Here is a 24,167-nt window from a genome sequence, read left to right as displayed (position 1 = left end):
AAAAAAATACAATCATAATATTTGTTATTCTGTGAATTTAAGTGGACATCTAACCTTTTCTCCTTTAGTTCCAGAGTCACCTGGGGTTCCTGGGAAGCCAGGTGGTCCATCAGCACCCTGTGTTGAGGAAACAATAATGTTAGGGCACTCATGGTGTTAATACAAGGAAAAGTGTTAAGGAGTAGGTATCTGCTAAAGGTGCTCCGATCAGGATTTTTGGGGATGATCACTGATCGCTGGATGCAGTATCGTCTGTCAACGTCATCCCATACAGAAATATATCACTTTGCATAAAGTCGCCTCATCGCAAGAATAGCTGTGCCCGATCAAAGCACGCATTCCCCCAGAGAACAAGCCGCAGCTAAGACATGTTGCCCATGATCCTCTAAGTATGGCAGTATTTAAGAGGGAAACTTAACAATGTGGTTATTCCGCCATTTTATATGTTCTGTTTACTTCAACGGCCATGTATGAGTGAGAAAATGGCTTTAACTAACGTTACAGACTGTTACTGAAAATCGTTTCAATTATTTCCCTTGTCACAACCGTTTCAAGTTTTAAGTCAAGTTGTTACAAACAAAATACAGATTCTCCATTTCGGGGAAAAGGGTTTCTATAACATACACTACAGTGATTCAATGATTCTGTATCACAGCAGTCTTTTTGAATATGAGGTTGTCACAAATTCCCCTTCATATTAGTTTGTTTTCATCCTGTCTGCTTATTTTACTAACTCTCCTGTCATTTCAGATCCTACCATTCACACCCGATCATCTCTCATTCCCCTCACCTGGTCCTCCACACCCATCTCACCTGCAGCCCATTCCCTCATTAGCCCTCACTATTTAGGTCCCCTCACTTGCACTTGTTCCCTGCCAGATTGTCTTGTGTGTCTCTGCCAAGCTCTCCAGTGTTATATATATATATATATATATATATCGTACTATTCTGATCTGCCTGTTCCGACCCTGTCTGCCTGTTTTCTCGACCTTGGATTTTTGCCTGCCCCTTGTTGGATTTGTTTGCCTTTTGGACTGACCTCCCGGTGTTGACCCTGCCTTTACCAAGTACAGAAATCTATACCTGAATCTTGTCTCTGAGTTGTGCTTTTCGGCCCACCGACACTTTTGGGTTCTAATATCTGCAATCCTTACAGAGGTCAAGACATTTTCTGATAAATGGGGTCTATTAGCTTGTTACATTTGTTTGTTTTGAGATGATTGAATAAAATATTGAAATACTAATCAGACAAGTTTTTGATATCTATTTTGGGTAAGTTAAGTGTTATATTAATCAGGTAATTCAAAAAATTATAATTAGAATATTCCATAAATTACAAAAATGAATATTATTATATTAATTGATAAAAAAAATAGTTGTCAGGTGCAGACCTAATCACAGGGTCTATTTAAATCCTTCTATTTACATAGCATTATTTATTTAACTATTATTAACAACACTGTATATTAACTGTGTTTATTGGCAGTCAACTTGTGCAAACATATTCCACTTTCTCTCTCTTAGAGACACAACTCCTAACTCCGGTGAAGACATTTTTGTGTCACAGAGAAATAATCTCGCGTGTTTTGCCTCATCTAATCCGCCTTTACAGAGACCACCAATCAAACTATTTAGAATGAAACCTTTTGACAGTTGATAAGAGTTCAAGCCATTCATCAGTGTTCATGGTTTTGTGCAGAAGGGAAAAAAGCAACTTACCGTTTTTCCATCCTCACCAGGATCCCCCTGTAAGAATGAAATAAGGAAATACACGTCAGACAAATTTCAAGATTGACAATTCCTTTTTTCAATTCCATACACGTTTTAACTTTATATTTAAACTATTAAAAGGTTTACATTTGAAACTTTTGAATCAATTTCCTTTCAAGACTCTAAAAAGCAAATGTAACAGAAAAGATGTGCTTTATAGTTGAAGAAGAACAACCGCATGCTGCGACAAACACAAGGAAATCTTGCTTCAAAGACCACAGCGCATGTGCGTGGTCCAAACGCATCTGTTGCGTTTGGATGATTTCAGGAAGAAAAATTCAACTGCAGTCTACTAACTGGCTCTCCATCAGCTCCTGGCGGTCCCTGGGGGCCCGCAGCACCTTGTGGTCCGGCCGGTCCTCGGGGTCCGGGGCCTCTGGAAGAAACTGAGCCGTCGCTACCGACTGAGAACTCGGTTGCGGGCCCTGGAGGGCCGGGGGGGCCGGGTGCCCCAGGTGGGCCGATGTCGCCCTTCTTTCCTTGGTAGCCGAAGCCTGCACTGCCCTGGAGATAAAGAAGGTGGTGACCAAAGCTTCTCCAAAGAGTACAACAACATAAGAATAATAAAGTGATCACTGATACCAGTGCTTATTAGAATACAAATAAAAGTAAGATAAATGTAGTAAAGTATAAATAAACTAAAATAGAGAAGTAATATTGCACATGATCCTTGTTCTGTTTGTACAAGACTCCTGTAACTTTGCTCCTGGGCAACTTAAATCAAAGAGCCGAAGATGACATGATCTCTGACTTACCTTGAATCCCTTTTCCCCTGGATCTCCCTGAAAATAAGAAGAAGACAACAGTGCCAAGTCAGTGTCAGCTGTTTTCATTGGCTGTCACATTCAACTTAAAACTCTAAAATGCACTGCCATACGTATCCACGGACACATCCACATGTTGGAGAACTTCACATTTAGTATATACACTTCCAGTAGGGGTGGCACCAGCGAACATTTTATTTGCGACACGTGTATTTTGTTTTGTGTATATTTGGACAAGTGCATTATGTGTATGTTGTTCTAAGACAGAAGGGAAACAAATCAATGTCAGGCCAACAGTAATGTCCTCAATTTAGAGGATCTTCTTCATTTTACAATTATTGTAAAATGAATGGCATTTGGCCGCTCATAAGACAAAATAACTATGCATAAACACACACACACATCTTGTTCTTAAAAATATAAGAAATGTAAACTACAGTATGTAATTAAATGAATAACAAGAATAAACAAAGTAACATAACAATAGCTTGACATTATATTGCAAGTGGGCCCTTATGGAACACATTGATATGATTGGATATCATTTTACTGAGCTTGGAGTATCCTGTTTCTCTCATTGTGCAACTGCAAACTGGAATAGCATGCAGAACAATCTAAAGCTTACCTCATTTCATATTTCACTTCCAGTTATAGTTGATTGATTTGCTTTAAATTTCATGTGCTTTAATTATTCTTACGGGTATTATTATTTTACTAATTTGGCTTTTTATTATGTTTTTAGCACCAATTTCATCGAAATGTTTCTCTTGTCTTTCTTGGTGCATAGTTTTTTTTGGTTTTTTTTCATCTTTATTGCAAATGACGTCTCTATCTCAGTGTATTTTTGAGTTCAAATAAAGGTTGAATGAATTTGCATGCATAAATGTAAGACTTGCAGCTCCCTCTAGTGTTCCTGTGGGACATATAACCAAAGGCCATATCACTGACGTTATTACCCTCTGCTCTTGTCCAGCTCACTCACTGGCCACTGCAACCTTCACAAGGACAAACCCTGGTGTCATCAGTGCATCCCACTCCTCCTCACATGACAAAGATGACTTGTCTCATACGAGTATTCCATCCACAATCAAAGCAGATTACACAAAAAAGGTCCAAACCTTCTCTCCACGGGCTCCACCTCGAGAGCCGGATCCAGAGCCAGCGTCTCCCTTCGGCCCAATTGGACCCCTGTCTCCTTTCAGTCCTGTGTCCCCCCGGTCACCCTTTTCTCCTGTACCCCCAGCTGGACCTGTGAACAGCGACAAAAAGGACAGAGTCATTAATGCCCTCGTGAAAAGACCTTTCAAAATTGATGAATGACTGTATCCCACATCCCAAACAATACAAAGCCAAAAGCAGTGGAGAAAAAAAGGGAAAAGAAAATGACTTTTTGCTTGTTGGAGCGAGAATCCCAGTGTGTGTGTGTGTGGCTGTGATTTAAAGGCCATGTGAAGGTTTTGAGGTTGTAACACCTTCCCAGCGCTGCACACACGAGCATCCTGATATTTATACTCTGGTGTGAGCTCAATTGACCCTAAACCCTTCTCACAGAATGTGTCGCTTTCAGTGCAGCACGTATGAAATGCAAACCGCTTCCTGAGCTGTGAAGAAGTGGCGCATCTCTGAAGCCGCTGACATGCACAGCAACATGATGTCCGCTTCAAGTGTTCCAGTTCAGGGATTAGAGTTTAGCAATAGAAAGCAGGACCCCATGCCCTCTGAACGGATACATAAGCATGGCATATTCACAGAAAAACACTAATACCTCATATCAAAGCATTAGGAGCTTAAGGTAATATGCAATATTTCTCTCTCTCTCTCTCTCTCTCTCTCTCTCTCTCTCTCTCTCTGAAAGATAACAGCCTGAACGGCCCAATTATTTATTCCCCCTGGCTTACATACGAACGTGTCCGCCACCCTGCGTGCATTCAAAAGCATAACATAGAGAGGTTCATGCATGCTCGTGTGCTTTTTAAAATCCATGTGACGTCCTGCACGAGGAGTACACATGAGGTAGGCAGAGCATCAGGCCAGAGAATATTAAAAAAAAAAAAAAAAAGGAAGTAAAACACGGGAGACTTGGATGCTTGTCTCTGTGTTTTAAACTCCCCTCGACCCACCTGGTGACCCAGGAAGCTCCCGCCCGGGCTCCACAGAAAGTGAAACGTACTCGGAGTCACTTGCTGAACACAACCCAAGAGACAGTGTTAAATTCACTTTCTGGAGCAACATTATTTCAAGTCAGTTACAGTACACGGGGGCCCCAGGAAGTGAGGTTTGCTATTTTGTTATTTTGTCCATTCAGTCACGATAAGGTTTTTTTCTTGTTTGAATCTGTTTGACTTGACTCTTAAGCATTTAAAAAAAGAAATTGTATTTTATGTCGTAAAAGAAACACAGGACGGTAATCATTCCAAGTCAAATTTTACACTGTGAAATGGACCAGATCCTGGTTACTCAGATGAGCACACAAGATGCTGTGCCTGTGACATAATATTGACATACTGTACTTCTTAAGATAGTTCATCACAGCCCCTTTTCTAATGTTCACAGTTTCTAGTTGAATTTTCATCGTGTAAGTGTCTCTGAGACAAAACAACTCGCTTTGTCTCTGTCACGAGCTGACATTGGCATCCCACCACGACTACTGAGTTCCGTAGAGTGCTTCATCAAAGACCTACATTGTATTTAGCAGTAGTGTTGACGCTAAACCTAAGTTTCTCTGTGCTCCAAGTTATGTATTTTAATGTAATTCACACAGAAAGCAGCACAACACGTCAGCGATCATCACAGATGAGAGCCTTCCAACCTCTGTTGCATTAATCCTTATGTCCACTAGATGGAGACATGTGTCAGTGCGTACCTTTGTAGCAAGCTCTGACTAGCTCAGTTATACATTTTGAAGGAATATGAACTCTGCCACACCATGTGCCATCATGAACATTCCCCCTCCATACCCAACAGGTATGTGGAAGTAAAATCCCTATTTTTCATATATCAAATTATAAATGTATGAAAGACAGTGATACAGCGAGGGGCAGATCCAAAGGCATCTGTAAAAAAACATAGTCTGAAGACGGCTGACAGAAGGAAAGTACACTAAACTTAGATTTTTGTCCGGTATAGAAATTAGACAGAGAAATGAAATTCCATCTCATGTTAGAGCTGATTTCTCTCTGCTAGCAGAACGTAGAACTGTGAGTGGTCCTTGACTTAAACTCACCTGTTTCTCTTGCAATTGACAGTTCCTCTTTCCTGGTCAGTGGTGGCTGCTGAATGGGCCGGGAAGATGGAGGAGCAGTCTGCAGGTGAATGATCATGCAACAGGGAGAGAAACATATTATTTTTCAAAGTGCAACGGATTACATTTACTGGAAGCTGAACTCTAGATTGTATACCCCTGCAAACAATGCAACAGCCATGTACCTGCATGGGAACAAAGTAGGCATTGTGTTCCCATAATGTTTATAGTTTGTGCAGCCAAAGCTCTCTTCCTAACGAACGAGGCCGTTTCCCAGCTCTACAGGAAGCCTTTTAAAACAGGGTAAACATGATTGAGTCAACATGAGGAGCAAAACTTGTTCTTTCGTATTTTGGCAAATCGGTATTGTTTTTCGGTAATTGCAGTTTATGCGTTACCGCCGTCAGACATCTTGTAAAACTCTTCTGTATGTGAACAATATTAAAGCTTTCAGGGAACACAGCTGGCGGTCTATCGCGCTGATTAAAATATCATCACCCAGATTTATAGTGACACCCAGAGTACGATGATTGAGTTTGTTTACGGCAACCTTCATTAGTATTCATGAGTGTGTGTGTATGTGTTTGGTCAACTCATTGCTGCAACTCCTTGCTGCAATTTTTAACCTGCTGAGCTGTAAAACCCCCATTATCTTATATGAACTCGGGAAAAAGTTATGTGTGTTTTTGTGTGTGTACATCACTCATCACATTTCTGCCCAGCTTTTAAATTGTCCTTGACCTTTGCACTGCCTTTGTATGACCGCATTAACAAATCAGATGAATTGTTTTGTCAAAATAGCTGAATATATTTAGAAGTTATACTTTTTTTGAATGTTTTTGTGTACTCTATATTTGTGGACATAGGACAGACAGATCAGTCTGTAGTCTACCAACAGTCCTCCGTCACTAACAACACAGCAGGACTGAGAGAAGCAACGGGACTTAATGAAGGTCGGGGGAGGAGGGCTCCCAAACTGCCTTTGGCTAAAGACCAGAGAGGGGGAGTAAATAATGCAACCACCCCCCAGCCAGTAGCTCATTCTTCACCGGTGACACACCTCGATTTGTCACCTGTGGAATTCAAGAGAGGAGTGGGATGAAGAATGTAGGAGAGGGGGCAGCCGAGGGGGCAAAGCGAAGCCACTGTTGATAATTAACCAGTTTCCTTTCTGAGGAATTCTCCCCACTGTGTTGCACGGCACTGGCTATGCTAAGAATTTGCCCAGGCCGCTATTGACGGCTCTGAGTGGATACATGTATCAATGTGATAAAGAATACCCCGCTTGTTCACTCCTTTACTTATCCATCATAGCTGGGGTTGAAGGGTGGGAGGCTCCAGACTTTAGAACATAGTGTTGATGGATTTGAACCGCATGACCCCCTGAATCTAAGAGCAGGTATGCAGCTCCATCGGCAATGAAGGTATTCCACCTCTGGAACAGTGTATGTTGTTTTTTTTCTTTTCTCAGTGCATGTCCTATAAAGTATTGCAGAGAGAACTCTTGTTTGCTGTTGTTGCTCTTAGGGTGAAAGACAGACAGCCTGGCTCCCATGGTTTGCCTCTCATGTGTTTGACTCTTATTGCATTGTGAAATGGAAACTGGAATCAGGAACAAACAAGTCTTTTCCATTTTTTCCCCAAACTTTGCTGCTTTTGATTAAGATTGAAATGCAGACTAGATGCAAAACATGTTTGTTGGCCAATCAGTTAGCTACTTTGAATTTTGAAACGAGAGGCAGAAGCTCCTTCAGCACTCGGTCTAACAAAGCCGATCAGCTGTCACATATCACAGCAACTATCAGGTTAACAGCCCAAACCAAGGTCAAAATGTCTGTTATTTGTATTTGATTAATTACTAAAGAGAACTACATTCAGTAGAGCAGTTTTTAATAGTCGTGGGTCACCAAGTCAAGGCTCCTCAGCCTTCAAGTCTCAAGTCAGGTCGAGTCTTCAGGCGCTCAGGTCTCAAGTAGGTTGAGTCTCACAGCAGACAAGTCGCAAGTCTACAGCTCTCAGAAGAGTATAACTCTTAATACACAAAATCCATGAATGTGCTCACATTAAGTATTTATGAAAGCTTTCTTAAAGGACATTACAGACAAATTGAACTTAGCAGCTGTACTCTACCTGAAACAATACCTCGCATCACATGCAGCTGGAATTAAGCTCCAACATTAAGCTCCAACATTTCCTCTTTGGGTTTCATGCTGAGGGAGACACCAGCAGTGACACTGCTATGGGTGACTGACTAGCTCTGCCATCTATCACCACGAAATTCCAGGATGACAAAATGGAAAGTTTTACTTCTACAACTCTCCCCGTCTCAGTCGTCTCTGCCCGGACTTGCCTTAATTGCAGCGGTGGGACAGTTGCGCAGAGTGTAGGTTCTACCTTCTGTGAACAGACATCGGATGGAAAAACATCGGCAGGTAGGCATTAGATGCCAGCTGCTGGGTGTTGCGTTGCATCGCGTACTGCATGATGAAAGCCTACTGATGGAACAGATGGAAAACCTTCTAAAAGTTGCTGAGTATATGGCAGTAACGTTGAAGAGACTTCCGACCTGCGGTGCCTCTCCTGCTCTAACTTTCTTTCCACCTCACAGAGTTGAGTGTGATAGAGAAACCAGTCAGAATAACAGCGCCTTGAGGCGGTGGGTGGGGGTGGGGGGCTCTGACTTGGATCCGATTGAGTCCAAATTGACATCTGGTTTTTCTAACTCTCCAGTGTAATTGTGAGTGGGAGTGCATGCACGCAACAGAGGCGGTGGTGCAGGCTGCCGGTGGAGGCTGTGCTGCATTTCAGCCTGCGTGACTATCTTTGACAGGTGGGAGGATGTGAGTGGGTGTCTGTAGAGCAGAGAGAGGAAAAGACAGAAAGACAAGGGACTGGGGGGGGAGAGAGATGAGGAAAGATATCGTAAAATATAACAACATGCAGAGATTTAGAGAACTGAAAAAAAACGATAGTGGGAATACTAATATCGTGAGCATGTCAGTGTGAGTGAAGGGAAAGGTAATATGCAAGGTGAGTAAGAGTATCTGTCGGTCCTCTTGCAATATCTGTTATGTTAGGCCTTCGACCAAGTCTACAGATCTATTCAGAGCGCACACGCCTCACCTGACAGCAGGTAAATCTCTGCTCTTTAAGCATACCGTCCATGCTGAAATAAAATGTGCTAAAACCAACATTCGAAGCCGGACATCCTTCTTGCTGACTTTACTTTCTGTTTAGGCTGCTATACATTTCAGAGGAATGTCATTAACTCTTGAATTCTATAAAAAAGCCCAGTTTTTACTCCCCAAGGTCATTTGCCTTTCTAGTCTGACAAGAGGAAAACTCTCTATGTAAAAAGTCTTTGTCCCCAGATCTATAAGACAGAAGAGGCTCGATTTCCAGACGTCAACTCAGCAGTTTTTAATCTCTGTTGAGGGATGAGTGTTCACTCACTTATAGTGAGCAACTCGAGACATCAGTGGTATATCTAAGACTGGGATGACTCGGTTTGCAGAAGCAAAGAAATAATCTTTATAAGCCAGGTTCGCGTGTCTGGCTTGGTCAGCTGTTTTGCGTTCATTCATCTTCTCACTCCCCTCTATCTCGATTTATAGTTTTACACAACTTCCAAGAACAATGTACCAAGAAGAACAAGAGCAGCAAAATAGATGCAAGGAACAGTACCGTTATTAATGAAACATCACCTAACCGAGCTTAAATGATGAAGGAAAACAAACATCAGCGGGTCAATATTGTCAAACCTTTGTTTGTAAAAGAGCTAAATAATAAATACAAAGTTGTTCCATACCATCATTCTATGTTTCTCCACGGTTGGCTGTGGGGGTCTGGTTTCTTCATAGCCGCTTCCTTCACCTGAAGCCTGAGGAGACCAATCAGACATGTTTTAATTTTATGTCAACGAGATGTTCTTTCGTTGTTTTACTGAACTGACAATTAAAAACATGTCACATCGAAAACAGTTCTTTAAAATGCACGTGTCCATGCACCATGTGTGTCAGTTGATGAACTCTACTTTAAGTGTGGTAAAGTTCAAAAGGAATGTAGCTGTTTAGTTAGCAGTATTTTATTAAATATGTGTACAGTACATGTATTTTACATAACGACATAATCTCTATCAGACCCAGCTCTAGACAACAGGGGGCCCTCGACAAGATTTTCTTTGGGGGCCATCCTTACTTTTTGTGTTTGTGAGAGAGAAAAACACGCACACAAAACAGTTATGAGATTGGGGTGGGATCATATTATCATGTTTTTTTAAGGTTATTGCGATTCATTTTTATTTTTTTAAAGCAGAAGACAACCATTCATTAATTTTCCTTTTCCTTAACTATTGACTGCATTAATGTGTCAGAGCAGGGGCTTTGAATAGATATGGCAATTAACATAATTTACAACATAGTACATCGCTATATAATATAACCTTAAAGAAACTAGATATAATTACTACCACAGCCGTTGATTGGCTTTTTGTCCCCCAGCAACTTTCTTTATTAAAAAAATAAAAACATTGCGAGGACCTACTCAATTGGGCGGCTAGCACTAACCTCTATGCTATTTGTGCTCTGAGTGACAGTACCACTTGCCTGGTGTTTTTATTGCTGTAAATGTGTTTTTTTATGCCATGTTCTTGGCCAGGTCCATTCTAAAACATACATCTAATCTCATTGAGCCTTTTACCTGAATTAAGGTGTTATTTAACACTGAACTCTCTCTAAATTGTCAATACTCTATGGCGCTCCACTAATGTCATTAAGTCAAATGCTTGTATATTTGTTGAATAATTTACAATACAGTAAGTTTGGGCTCATTGGCTTCAGAACGTCTTGGTAACGCTATACCTTGAATGTGTCCTCAGAACAGCTGTGTGTGAGGTTAGCATTTGAGATAAAAGACACTTCCTGAAATCGGCAACCTGTCATTTCTACTTGGAATGTGATTCTCCCATCTAATCCAAACAACATCTAAAGATTTGACGACAACAAGCGGTAAAATCTTGAACCTTGTTCTGTCAGTAGGGTCGAGGTTTTGGTGGTCTCAGCGAGCAGAGCAGCTGTGGAGGCAGCGTTTCATTAAATAACAGTAAATGCTGCCGGTGGGCTGCAGCGAGGCACCTGTGTTTGTGTGTGGGTGGCCAGGGTCGGCGCTGAAAAGGCTGCACTCGGGCTCTTATCTGTTACGGATTTACTATTGTAAAATGCTGGAATAAATCAACAAAGTACAGTAAAATTAATACTTGTGCTATTTTAGGGCTTCTCCCTGATGCAGTGGCAGATCCAAAAGCAAAGTCTTAATAGCCTATTTGAAACGATGGGTCCCTGATTTCTGAGAGAGGTGGACTAAAGCAGGCTTCTCGTTGCTAGCCAACGACCATCAATTTTGGCAAATGCTGGCAGATTTCATTAGCTTCAGCTAGTTAGCCAATTAGATTAATGTTAGCTCCAGGACTTGGTTGAAAACGTTTCCAGCTGACTCTTTTTGAAATGATAATCTTGTAAAGGGGGTTTAACTATGCACATGATGGCTGGAAATCTGCTAACATTAGCCTGAACTCTGGCAGCATCCAGGACTGGCTTCCTCACAGTGGGGAAGTACTACACAGTGGTTCTGCTGGATGTGAAACAGGTCTTTCTTTTGTGACCTGTAACCCAGGGACTATATAGAAGAAGTGGACTTTGTCACGGTGAAGTTACCCATCGGTTTGCGGACTGCTGTTTTTGAAGCCTTGAGTTTGGCATTTTGGCCGTTTGGCATTTTGGCCGTCGTCATCTTAGCCATCATGTTTTTTTTCAAGCAGAAGCGACAGGAAAAGGTGGAGCTGAGTATGATTGAATGCTGAATAAGACAATCTTAGGCGACCAAAATGTTAAAATTAACTGTCATGAACTGAAAACACACTTTGTAACATTTAAAGTTTTAAGACAGACGGACAACACCCAGGCTGGACAATGCAGTGGTAGCAACCTGTCAATCACAAGATAGCCACGCCCTGAAGCATACACTGCTTTATGGTCTATTTTACTGTAATTGGGACAAAAATGTATTAAATGATCATTCTGAAAAAGACTTGAAACTAGCGACTGAGGCCACAAACTCATGTTTACAATGTTTACTGAGGTAATAAATCAAAAGAGGAGTAGGGTAAACTTCTCATAGACTTCTATACAATCAGACTTCTTTTTGCAACCAGAGAGTCTCCCCCTGTGGTCCATTAGAGAGAATGCAAGTTTAAGGCACTTTTGCATTGGCTTCACTTTTCAGACGCCGTGGTTGCTGCCTGCTGTAACCGCACAAACTAATGTGACCCCGTTAGATAACGATGCTCTATGGTTGTTGTAGCGCTTGTTTAGCCACATGCTAATGCTCTGAGCTTACGTTAAAGCAGATAAACATAATCAATACCTCACAATTTGCTCATGTGTTTTTGGTTTTGGAAAGACTTGACAGGCCTGCAGTGCCTGCTAACTGTTGCTAAGCTATGACTGGACAATAATTGTTTGAGGGAGGGGTTGTGCTAAAAGTTGACATGTGTGAACAATCTCATCACCAAATACTGTTTTATATTTCTGTCTTATAGTAGGTCTATTTCTTGCTGTCATGGCACAGTGGTTCATCACATGTCAGGTATCTTCAAAGTGTGATTAGATGTTATTTACCATATCTGAGTCATCTTCATCCTCTTCACAGTGCCTCTCAGCAGCACGGGGGTCTCCCACCACCCTCAGCTCACCGATCACTCCCTGTCAAAAGACATATATAATGTGCGATGAGCACTTGTTCTCAGACACACAGACACACACACACACACAGTATGTCTTACTTTCAAGATAAAAATATGCTTATCTTATCTTCTATATTTCAAGGAATTCCCCATTTCCGTGAAATCAGAGAGGCTATTGATGTCTCCATTTTTAGTGTCGGCCTGTGAAGTGCCACTATCTCTGCCCCACACAGACACAATCTGATACATGTTCCCACACAGGACAGTTGCACAGATAGCATGAATGCTATCTGAAGGCCTATCAAAGGGCCATTAGGTCTGAATGAACTCAGCAGGCTTCTCTGCTGCTGAGTTATTTGAAGTCGACTCTTCAGGACACATTTATGCCCTGAGAAAAAAGTCAAATGGATTTTTTAAGAGAACTTTGAAGATAAACAGCAAAGGCTCTTTGACAATGGAACCATGTCTCTAGACAGGCTTTTAATGGTCATTCTTTTTTTGTAACTTCCGCAATGTTTAGTCGACGTGTCATGGTCTTTTTCTAACAAATTGCTTTAGATCTTCACTAAAGTATGGTTTTCCTGCGAGGATAATACAAAAAAGGGACATCAACTAAACAAATCCAGTTTCAGAATGGAATTTCCATTTTATAAATATATAATGTAAATATTTAGATGCCAAATAAGCCCTCCAAGTCTTGATTTGATTGAAGAAATTAACTTCGCAAGACATCTCCAGCTTAGGGCCATGCTTGGGTCAACATATGGCACGTGGCCAACATGTCCTGAAACAGGGTTAGGTTGCCTTTTCCAAGTGAGCAGCTTGTAATACATCTTTCTCACAAAATATCCGACTCCAAGGAAATACCTTATATGGGCTTGAGTAATAAAAGAAAGAAAAGCTCAAACTGTGTGTAGCAGAGTTACAATGTGGTTTACAGCAAAATAAGTAATAAAAATGATTAAAGCAAGTTAGAGCTGACAGAGGAAGCGAGAGATAATGTTACAGCTGGGAGAACACTAAAAACATTATCTCAAGGGCTCGCAGCCAAATGGGAAGTAATCATTTGAATTTTTGACATATTTAGTAGTTTAAATATGTCTTTATAATGTACAAATATAATAATTGTTATTAAAATATACTCTTAAGCTGTGGCTTGAGTATCCCCCCCAATAAGCCCCTTATTTGGCTCGCCTGTAAAGGGCTTGTGCCCTCATGTCTTATTAACACAACAGGGAGGTCATATACTGTATGTCCATAGAAGCAGCAAGACTCCCTACTTGGCAACACTGAAGAGTGAAAGCGGCAGAGAAAAGCATCATCGTCATGTTGAAGTGAAACTCAAAAAGAGAAAGGTCATGTTGGGATGCCAACAAAAGCCAGCCATCTATCAAAAGTCAATGAATAGCTTCCAACCAAGACAGTAAACGTCTTTTAAATATCAAATTTCTAAGATAAATAAAAACATTTTTTGCATGAATTAAAGATATCTCCACACACTTTAATGGATTGTATTTTCAGGTGTAACTTCAAAAGAACTGAAGTAATGAATAATCGTCAAAATATTCCAAATAGTAATTTTTCTCCAGATTGTAAGTGAATAATGAATCATAAAACAATCAGTCAATAGTGATTGTTTGACTCATTGTAAAATGCTCCCAAGTATGTATGTAAATAACTTAAGCAATAGAGTAAGAGTGTCAACGCCTGCAGCAGTGGCATGTTTTGTCCGTGCAGGTAGCCGTCGGTGAACTACTATAACCCTTTAACAGCTAAGGTCAACAGTTGTTGGGGTCAACCACTGGGATTTACAGCAGTCAAATGACTGAAGTTAATTATCTCCCAACTGTGAGGTTTTCCAATTATTTGCAGTCTACTCTGGAGAAGATGGTGAAGCGACGCAGACATTTATGTTGTGGTTTAGAGTAGGCCAATTTGAGCAATGAAATCATATGAGTTATTCGGCCAAGATGTTTCACATGATTGACTGTGGAAAGTCAAAACACGAAACGGTGTGTGGGAATGGGAAATGTGCAGTCTTCTAACTCCAACACAAGAATTAGTGTGACTTATTGAATACAATAGAGCCGAAAAATAAAGATTGTTTTCTCGACCCTATGAACACAGTTTATCTTTCATCGTCATACAGCCCTTAAATAAATAAAAAATCCTGATTTCCCGGGACTGAATATTGTCTTGTTGAAAATAGACGACGCCCGTGTACACACCACAAACTTGTCAGGATCAGCTCCTCCAGCTTGCCCGACAAAGACCCCGGCACCGGCCTGCAGGTCCATCTCGTCCGGGGACCTCTCGATGCGCATCACCTGAGGGTCTGTGTCACAGTTGAGGTAGAACATCACCTTGTCATCCCTCACAGCAATGGCAAAACGAGTCCAGGTGTCCCTCATGGAGGGCACGAGGAACCTGGCCGCCTCGTACGACTTCTGCGATTTGGGCTCTGTGTAGTACAGGAGGACATTCTGGTTGCCGCCCTGCTCGGCCGACAGTTTAACACCCACATACATGATCTTCTGTGCGGCATCTGTGACGGAGAAGATGACGCCGGCCCGCTCGGTGGTGGGTTTCAAGTTGAAGATGAGGGCGAAGTCTCGGTAGAACGGGCTCGGCAGGTGGGCGCGGGCCAGCTGGCCCGTGTTGGCGTCACGGTCAAAGACATAGCCGGGGCTGCTGTCGGGCCCATAGACCTGGGCGATCGTACTTGGAGGAGGATCCCCAATCAGCTGTAGCAGGGAGACTCCATTGTCTTCTAGAAGGGAGAGAAAAAGGATGTGAGGCCACAATGCGTATGACATATGTTGGAGGTTAGAAGAGAGGGCTGCATGGCAGGGTACAATGTTAGAACAGGTTATATTAGGCTGCTGGGGGTTGACTTCAAGTGAATGTGCCTGTTGGATGCAGGAACAACTGCTATTACTTGCATAGGACCGTAGTCTATGTTGCACAAGAACAAAACAAAAAACAGCATAATTGGTCAAAGATGTTTCCCTTTCAAAAGTGATGATTTCAATGAATGTAGATGGAAAGTTACCAGAACTGCCTCCAACCAATCTGCAGGCTTTTTTTGAGAAGCATTGGCAGAGCTACTCTACTCAGGGGACCAAAGAACAAACACATCATTTTAGAACTTCTAGCCCGAAATATGGAAAAGGTTGACATCTCCCAAAAAAAGCCAAAGGGATAGGCCACATGAGACGATGAGCAGATAGTTTAAGCAGACATTGCAAAGCAAACTTGTAATTCAAAATCTGAAGGCAGAGTCTAAAAGATACATACAGTACTTAAGAGTTGACTGATTTAGCTCTCAGTATCTGAGAAAAACAACACCTAATGTGTCGAGAAAACAATCTTTATTTTTCTGCTCTACTGTATTTACCTGAGAAAGGTATGAGCGTTATTATTGACTGTAGTGACAGAGGAGTCGCAAACAGAGGAGTCATAGGAGCTATAGCTTCTAGATGTGGTCTCTGCTAAACTCTATGCCAGAAAATGACATCATCAGAGCGAAACAAATCTTGCGCATTTAAAAACATTGAAATTTTCTATAATATTGATAAATCTAGTGCGTGTAGAATAGGGTAAAGATTATTATAGATGCATCACATTCCTGACCAAACTAAAAATAAAATAAAATTTTGAAAAAATCTTTCGACTTGTGTGACATCTACTAAATGTCACTGCTCCGGGGCACACAGGGACCAACAGCTGGGCCTCCTGCATATCTTTGCTCACTCTTCCATCACCCTGGGTGACCCTGGCGGGGTCGCTGCATAATGATCGGAGGCGTTTAGGAAATAAAAGGAACACAAAGGGCAATGTGTTCACATAACGGTGGAGATGTCTTACTAGCATCAAACTGGAGACCGCACCTTTTCGGCTTTGATCAAAAAAATGATGTGTCCTCATGTTAAAAGAGAAATCACTGTTTTGGGAGAAGACAACGTTGTTTTCTGGTGCTTTGAAGAAATGCTTTGGTTTGCCACCTGGTGAGTAATACGCGAGCTCCATCGCCCGGTTCAAAGCCTCCCCGCTGGAGATCAGTGGGGTCTGCAGGCGGCTTTGTTGAGAGCTCAAACACGCGATGCGTCTAGCTGAACCCGAGGTCCTGCTTTCTGCTGTACAACCATAAACCCGGGTCTGAGCTTTTTCTGCACGCTGTCTGAGAACTGAAGATGCTTTCATTTGAGTCTGAGCAAACAGAGAACACAGTCCCACTGTATATGGAAAGCGATAAAAAATACTTTCCAGTATTAAATATGAAGTTGCCCTCTGCACCAATCAGACGGACATTTGTGAAGAAGACGCCTCACTAGATGCACATTTTATTATGTTACCAGAATATATAGATAAAGCACCAATAGTACAAAGATGTGCTACATTAGTTCACAGTACAAATGCTACACTTTGGGTCAATTTCAAAACAGTATAATAGTGGAAAATCCAATAACATACAACCAATATAGCAAGCTAAAAAACTGATTATAATAGCTATCTATAGAATATCTACTTATAAAAGACACTACAAATGTTTGTACATGTCACTTGATAAAACCTTGATAAACCTTTCTTAATTTGAAAAACCTGAAACAAACATGACCTTAGCATAAAACTGACATTTTCTATGTAAGAAATAGACGGACGCAGACGGACACGAAGAGTGCCAGCTCCAGAGCTCCATAAGTAGACTGGGACTCCTTGACTGCTGCATGAATGGCAGTTAACAACTGACTCATTTGCACCAGGTCTACCAGATGTTTGCTCTGATGAAGTCAGAGTGAGAAACCTGGAGGGTCTCAGCAGTGGGCCTCTGCTCACATGTCTGGCTCCCTCTTACGTGCACCATCTTTGCCAGAGTAGGGTTGCTGAAGCTGACATGTGAGCGATCATTAAAGCAGAAAGACTCCATAAATGTTCTTTTTGATAACATGTGTACAGAGAAATGCCGCTGCTAAGTGCAATTCACTTGCTTCAACAAATTTGAACGTTTTCAAAGAAACATGCAATTTGTGAACTGTACATTAGCAGCTGGTCATGACTATCAGATTTGTATGCAGATTAAACTTCAAGGTCTGTAATGAATTGGAATGCGAGGTCTCTCAAACAGAGTCTGGTTGTCCCCCTCTCAAGAAGACGTCATACATGCTTCAAACATCTGATTTTCTTATGCATTCCCCAAATGAACAGCAGACATCCTCACACATGCACACAGCTTCCGAGCTTCCCAAACCCCTTATTAGCGAAACACATACTAGTCATCACTCACACCAACCAGATGTGAATTACCAAAAAGAAGACACATCCTCATGAACCAGACGGTTCAAACACTAGAAGACAAACAGGATCAATCTTTACTACAAATACAAAAAAAGAATCCTGATATAATTGTGCCAGATGCCAGGAAAGAAAAACAAAAAAAAAGCTTTGAAGTGTAAATAAAGACAATTTCATCACTGGATCTAAAGCGGCTAAAAAGGTTTGACCTGCTTCAGGCTTGCAAAGGAATGCATTGGCTGAAGCCTGTTCAATGAGCCTGCATTGTCAACAAAGGGGCAGCCAGTCATTCCTTCTCACAGATCAAAAATTGCTGGGTACAAACAAGGTTCACCATTAGCATTTTAAGTGCGATCTCAATTCAGGTTTTTCCAAACAGCTTTTGTTCACCAATGACAGCTTCAAGGCCAATCGGGAAGAGAAAAGGTCTGCTGATGAATGGACCGGTGCCGGGTTTATGGCGCTAGTTTGTCTTGTCAAGAAGGCGGCTTACTGAACAGGAACGCGGCTCTTTTTTTCATTTCCGAAGATTCCAGGACGGGGTACCAGAGCTTGTGATACCCTGTTGATAAAGCTGTATATACAGTGTGGGGCTGTGTATACAGCTTTGGGAAGTACAGGATCCTGTGTAATCCATGGGAAAACATTTGAACATCTGGACAGTCCCAGAAAAACTTTGCGGTTTCCCTGACTACGTTCCATCACCATTTAAAACATCCCTTGAGGCCCGCTGACAAGGGCAATGATCTCTCCACTCACTCTGCAAAAAAAGCTGGTCAGTGGTCTGACCTGTGTTCAAAGAGAGTGTCTGTTAGAGTTCAACTCTGGAGACATGAAAATTACTACCCCATGATTTTACAAATGTACTACAATTTGTATGCATTTGCTGCATAAACTATGTCTGTCAGCCAATTGATTTAAAAGTGAAGTAAATTAAATTTGGTCACCGCTCAATTGATCCCTGTTTGATCTTAGTTCCTGTCTGCTCACGGGACTAAAGGGAGCCATTTGCAAGGCTTACAATGTTAAATCAATGACAAGTACTTTGTGGAGTCCATTTTATCTGCGAAAATAAAATAGTGTACATGATTCGTTTTGATACGACATGTTGCCCACTGTGTTGCGGAACAAATACATGCAAACACGGGTGCACTATAAACTCAGTATCACTTCAATAATTTTATCTTGTGCGAGTAAATATAATACCGTGATTACTACTTACATACTACATAAACTATAACAATACCTATAGTAGCATAACTAATCTTCAACAGCTCCATAACCAACATCAGATTCCACTGCAAGGAATATGAATTGTTATGTCCCTAAATTATAAGAAGAAAAAAGAACACAGGACGTTTTAAATATCAAGGTACATATCAACACCCTGGATAAATGCGGCTTTCTTTCTGCAGAGGATATTCTGTAAACCCCTGGGCAGATTTTGCGGTATCTTTAACCTGATGATGCAGAATGCTCGGGGAAAAAAAAATATGTCAAACCAAAAACCACATCACAGTCCAGGAAGGAGATTTCATGTTGGCTTGCCGTTAAGATTCAGCTGTGATTCTCAAACCACAAAGAGGAAGATGGGCCTACCGCAAGCTGTGCACTTTAGTCTTTGGGGAAGGAGTAATACGATAGTGTTCAAGTTCTCTAGCTGTAAGTGACGAACACTTAGTCAATATGCAGGGTGTAAACAAAACCCTTCCAAAACACTTTTTGGAATGCTGGGGGGAAAATAGTTTGTACGATATTCACAGATGCACAGTGGAAATGCTTCTAAATAGGTTTAGAGCTCATTAAAAATGTTGAAACAGCAGCGCTCTCCTCTAGAAACTGCTATAAAAAGCTTTTAAGAGTGTCACAATTGGGCTATTATCCAGCGAGAGTACTGTGTGTTGCAACACTGCCTCATCAGTTCTCGTTTTGTACCAGTGCAACACAAACCGGAGGGGGCAATGAGTTTCTGGCAGCAAATAAAATCTGGCTACACTGTGCCCATAATTGGAACCCTCCTGAGAGCCAACTCAAAATGATTCCCTGGCAAGCAGCGAGCTGAAGAACTGGAGCCAGCTTTCCTGTCATGAGATACAATGTCAATCTCGGCTCAACTGAACCTTGGTACTATATAAATCAATGTCAAACCACCAAAAGGGTGCACGAGCCACCAAAACAACGAATAAATGTACACCAATGCCACCAAAAGACAGTGTATACCCATAGCCCACGGGGGGCTGTTTTAGAGTGTGCAGCATTCAGCGTGTCGTAGAAAGCATTTTTCATAAAGAAATATGATTATTGCTCCAGACATATTAAATATCGAATTAACGGGAAAAGTCCGAGCAACATCATCATACCAGCCATTGTAAACACTGCAAACACAATTATACATGAACTAATATCATATCTGGAAGATATCTAGAAGATTTGCCACAATTTATGCTCACTCTATGGCTCTCTCATCACGGAGCAGGATCGCACATGGTGGATGAACACATGCAGGAGGGGCACGATTCGACCCGGAAACGCACAGCGGCGTCCAAATTACTCTCTTTCAAACCGTTCAAAAGTTATGGGTATGCATGCCAACATCAGCCGCAGGTCACGAGAAAAATAATTGGGTAAAAAAACTTTTTTTTTTTTGCGATTTTTAGTCAGTAAACAGACCCGGATACGATCAAACACCCCTGCATGGCTCCCGTTGGACTATCCCGCATCTAAAAATGTCTCACACGAGTAAATCAGCCTTACCAGGGTCACATAGACACATTATGAGCCATTTATTGTTATGAATGACAGATATGACACATCATAACTGCTCAAAATTATTCAAAATGGTGTCAAACTGATTTATTAGGATTATTGAACACTCTTAGTGATAAGAAAAGTGAATATATAGTTAATATTTAGTTATATAGTATATAAAATTAGTATACAGCAATGCAACAGCTGGTTCCGAAAATCAAAATTTTAATTTTTATGACCATTTATGCTGGCCTGCTTCACTCAATCGAAGTAAAATATGTTGTGGGCACATGTAAAACGTGTTGTTCTATGACTGTGGTGTGGTTTTAGGCTTGCAGCTGCATTATTTAAAAAAAAAAATGTTCAATACAAGTGCTTTTTTTCAGGCGAACTTAGAAATTTTTCAATTTGAGCTGTGCCATAAGTGTATCAGTTATTAACCAGTAACATATACACAATATTTACACAATTCAACACATCTCACAAGTGTTACCAGTATTCTAGCATCAAAATTATTAAAATAGACCTTGTAGTTAGAGCTCGGGACTCTCTTGAGTATGGCTATGCAATTTTCGAGCAGAGGCCTAAAAATAGGGCTAGGGTCCTATAGGAAAACATGTTTTTTCACGTTTTTTAGACCACCACAGAGGTGGTGAGGGACAAAAAAATCACTTTAAATTAAATGAATCAGCCTCAACTGACACGAGAGTAATGGAGTTTCTCATACAGGATATAGTTTTACTGCCGAGAACAAACCAAAATAAATTGCGGTTGACCTCTAGACCCTGATATGAATGACTGCTCATCTTTCAAGCGGGAGACTGGTAACCATGGAAAAACATCATTAAAAGGGGCTATTGTGCCCCAACAATCCTGTCTTACCTCAAGGGTAGCCCCCCGTGGTAAAAGGATCACATCTGACAGATTTCTTACAATGTTGCCATGCACACACTGATATCTCTGCGATATCCCACAGTGATTACACACATATATAGGCTATATTTTAGTATATAAGGTGTTCCCTTATGTTTCTTGCCTCATGCCGACGGCCCTTAACTCTAATTCCATCCAGAATACCAAGTCAAAATGACATGTATATCATAAGGCATTCTTGCATGAAAGAAGAAGAAGAAGAAACATTCCTTTCCCACAGTGGGGAAATTATTCTCTGCATTTGACCCATCCCTGTATATAGGGAGCAGTGGGCCGCCAATGACAGGCGCCCAGGGAGCAGTTAGGGGTACAATGTCTTGCTCAGGGACACTTCGACACAGGACACGGTGCAGCCGAGGATCGAACCGGTGACCTTTCGGTTGGTAGACAACCCTCTCTACCCAGTAAGCCATGGTCGCCCCCAAAACATTTAACTATGACAGGTCATAGTTAAATGTTATGAGAGTAGGGTAGTATTAAGGAGAATATGAGTGCCCTCCTCTCATACATCGAGCACACACAGCTGCAGATAGTGGAAAGTGTCTACAGCTTCCCAGACACTGCATAGGAGGGACTCTGATCAGTGAATCCGAAAGGTCAAAGGACTCGTGGGTGGGTGGATGCAGCGGAAAACAGTACCAGGTTACAGTTATTGGGCTAGTAAACTGGGAAATAAGGCATTTTTGCCCTTAAGGCACACATTTACAGAGCTTTGTAACATATTATCTTGGCTATTTGTGGGTGACCTCATTCGGTTTTAGGCCAAAGCCCACCAACCCGTTAACTACGTTCAAACATTTACTAGTACGACCACTGGCTGCTGCAGTAAGACATCGGCATTCAGCACACGAGGCGTTTTGTTAACAGAAACAAGGTGAAGTTAGATTGCTAGGCAACGTCTCATTGACTCTGAAGTTTATCAGTTAGCTTCAGGATGTGGGGGCAAAGACACCTCACAGAGACAGTGATAAGTCAACAGCTAAGTCATTTCTTACATCAAGTCTATTCAGCCTCACTTAATCACCATCACTCCATCAAGCACTGTCCATTAGTAGATTTTTAAGATTGCTGTTTTTCAATGAGTGGTACCAGATGGTCTTTGACTGCAGTGGCTTTCTGTCTATCCAAGAATGATTTGGAGTGACTGAAAGCACTGCAATGATACCTTGAGGGTACTCTAACAGGTGATACCCATCAGGCACGTCTTAGTGTTGAACCAGCTTTTGGAGAGCCTATAAAAGCTGACCTTGGGTTGTAAAGATGGCAACAAGATCGGACCTTTTTATTTGCCTTAGGTTGCAAAATAGCAATGTCAGAGCTGCTGTGTATGAAGGCCAGTACACACATCTTGATCTTTTTTTTTTTAGCTTTCTCAAACACAAAATAAGGAGCAGTCAAAAGCTCCTTATGCATTACTGAACACTTGTATCAAACCATTGAAGTGTAAAGCTATGCAGTAAGAGTCACTTTTGTGGCATTTACAAAAAATCGACATGTAAAACCTAAGCCTAAAAGCCCAGCTCCCCTGATGTAGAAAAGTCTTGCACTCCCAACACATAGAAAGAAAAACATTTAAAAAACAAATGCAAATCTATTTGGGCCCAGATGCATCACTTAGTCCTGGAACCAGGGATATCTTGTCCACTCATGTCTGTCAATGAAGCAAGCTGTCAGAAAGATAGTGAGGCTGTAAAAAGACAAAGTCTTGAACTCCCAGTGATATGTAGTGGAAGTGGAGAGCAGCAGCCCAGTAAAAGGAATTAGGGGTTAAAAATGTTCAGAATTGAAGGCTTGCTTACAGAAACAGACTTTCTCTTATTCGATTGTTGGATTGTTAAACTTAAACTACGAGTTTGCTGGAATTAGTAGAACCTCACTGACATTTATATATGATCAATTATATATGTTTGAAAGAGACATTTCAAACAACATATGAGCTGTTCTGGTATTTGACATGTCATATTTAATTAATCAAATTGAATTCACCTGTTAAATTTGTTTTAACTGAGTGAAGCAACTTTCCAGTTGTGATAAATACTTTTGCCTAGCACGGCTGTAAAATGTTGACATCCCACTGAAAACCGTTGATGCAAGCATGACTGCTTACCATGCATAACAACCTAATCTGTCCATTTCTGGAGAGACAAATGCACATCAGGCTGCCTGCAAGTCACTCGCTGTCAAACAAGACATGCAATTCTACGTGCCACAATTATCTACAGTGTTTCATGCACAAGTTGTCTACAGAAGACATGCCTCTGCTTTATGCAATTTTCGGATGCATCGAGGATTAAAAAAACGTGCCTACGGCAGAAAAACAAAAATTTGATTAGTACTAAGAGTAATCATATGTGGAAACAGAAAATAGATAAATTATTTTTTACATCGTGTTTTCTGACATTACTACAATCTGTATTTAGAAAATATGTAGTTGAATTTGAAATGGTGGATTCTTTCAATTCACATTTTATTTTTGTGGCATGCTTAACACTATATGCTGTATGTCTGGTGATGCTATGATTGCATTGCAGAATAGGATAAACAAAACTTACAAAACCATGCAAACTCCCTCTGAGCAAAATATCACCCTTTGAATTAATAACTTACACGAATGACCCATAAATCCACTGTACTGTGTGTGTGTGTGTGTGTGTGTGTGTGTGTGTGTGTGTGTGTGTGT

At 41.2% G+C, this 24,167-nt stretch overlaps 1 protein-coding gene across 3 annotated transcripts in view; it reads right to left on the bottom strand.

Moving 5' to 3' along the window:
- Window positions 1–24,167, bottom strand: part of col18a1a (collagen type XVIII alpha 1 chain a) — a 76,038-nt gene that overhangs the window by 16,245 nt on the left and 35,626 nt on the right. For 2 of the 3 annotated variants that reach the window (XM_031874998.1, XM_031874996.1), the window contains 10 exons: window positions 14,743–15,284; window positions 12,450–12,533; window positions 9,584–9,655; window positions 5,758–5,836; window positions 4,655–4,717; window positions 3,653–3,783; window positions 2,526–2,552; window positions 2,068–2,274; window positions 1,720–1,746; window positions 55–117 (listed from right to left, as the gene is read on the bottom strand). In XM_031874998.1, the coding sequence (XP_031730858.1) occupies window positions 55–117; window positions 1,720–1,746; window positions 2,068–2,274; window positions 2,526–2,552; window positions 3,653–3,783; window positions 4,655–4,717; window positions 5,758–5,836; window positions 9,584–9,655; window positions 12,450–12,533; window positions 14,743–15,284 (1,295 nt within the window). The remainder of the gene's footprint in view (window positions 1–54; window positions 118–1,719; window positions 1,747–2,067; window positions 2,275–2,525; window positions 2,553–3,652; window positions 3,784–4,654; window positions 4,718–5,757; window positions 5,837–9,583; window positions 9,656–12,449; window positions 12,534–14,742; window positions 15,285–24,167) is intronic. The other variant, XM_031874997.1, reaches the window with a different exon arrangement.

The sequence above is a fragment of the Anarrhichthys ocellatus genome, unplaced genomic scaffold, assembly GCF_004355925.1.
Source record: "Anarrhichthys ocellatus isolate YVR2014 unplaced genomic scaffold, GSC_Weel_1.0 scaffold86, whole genome shotgun sequence".
In the NCBI taxonomy this organism is placed as follows: Eukaryota; Metazoa; Chordata; class Actinopteri; order Perciformes; family Anarhichadidae; genus Anarrhichthys; species Anarrhichthys ocellatus.
This window is presented reverse-complemented; position numbering and strand designations above follow the sequence as displayed.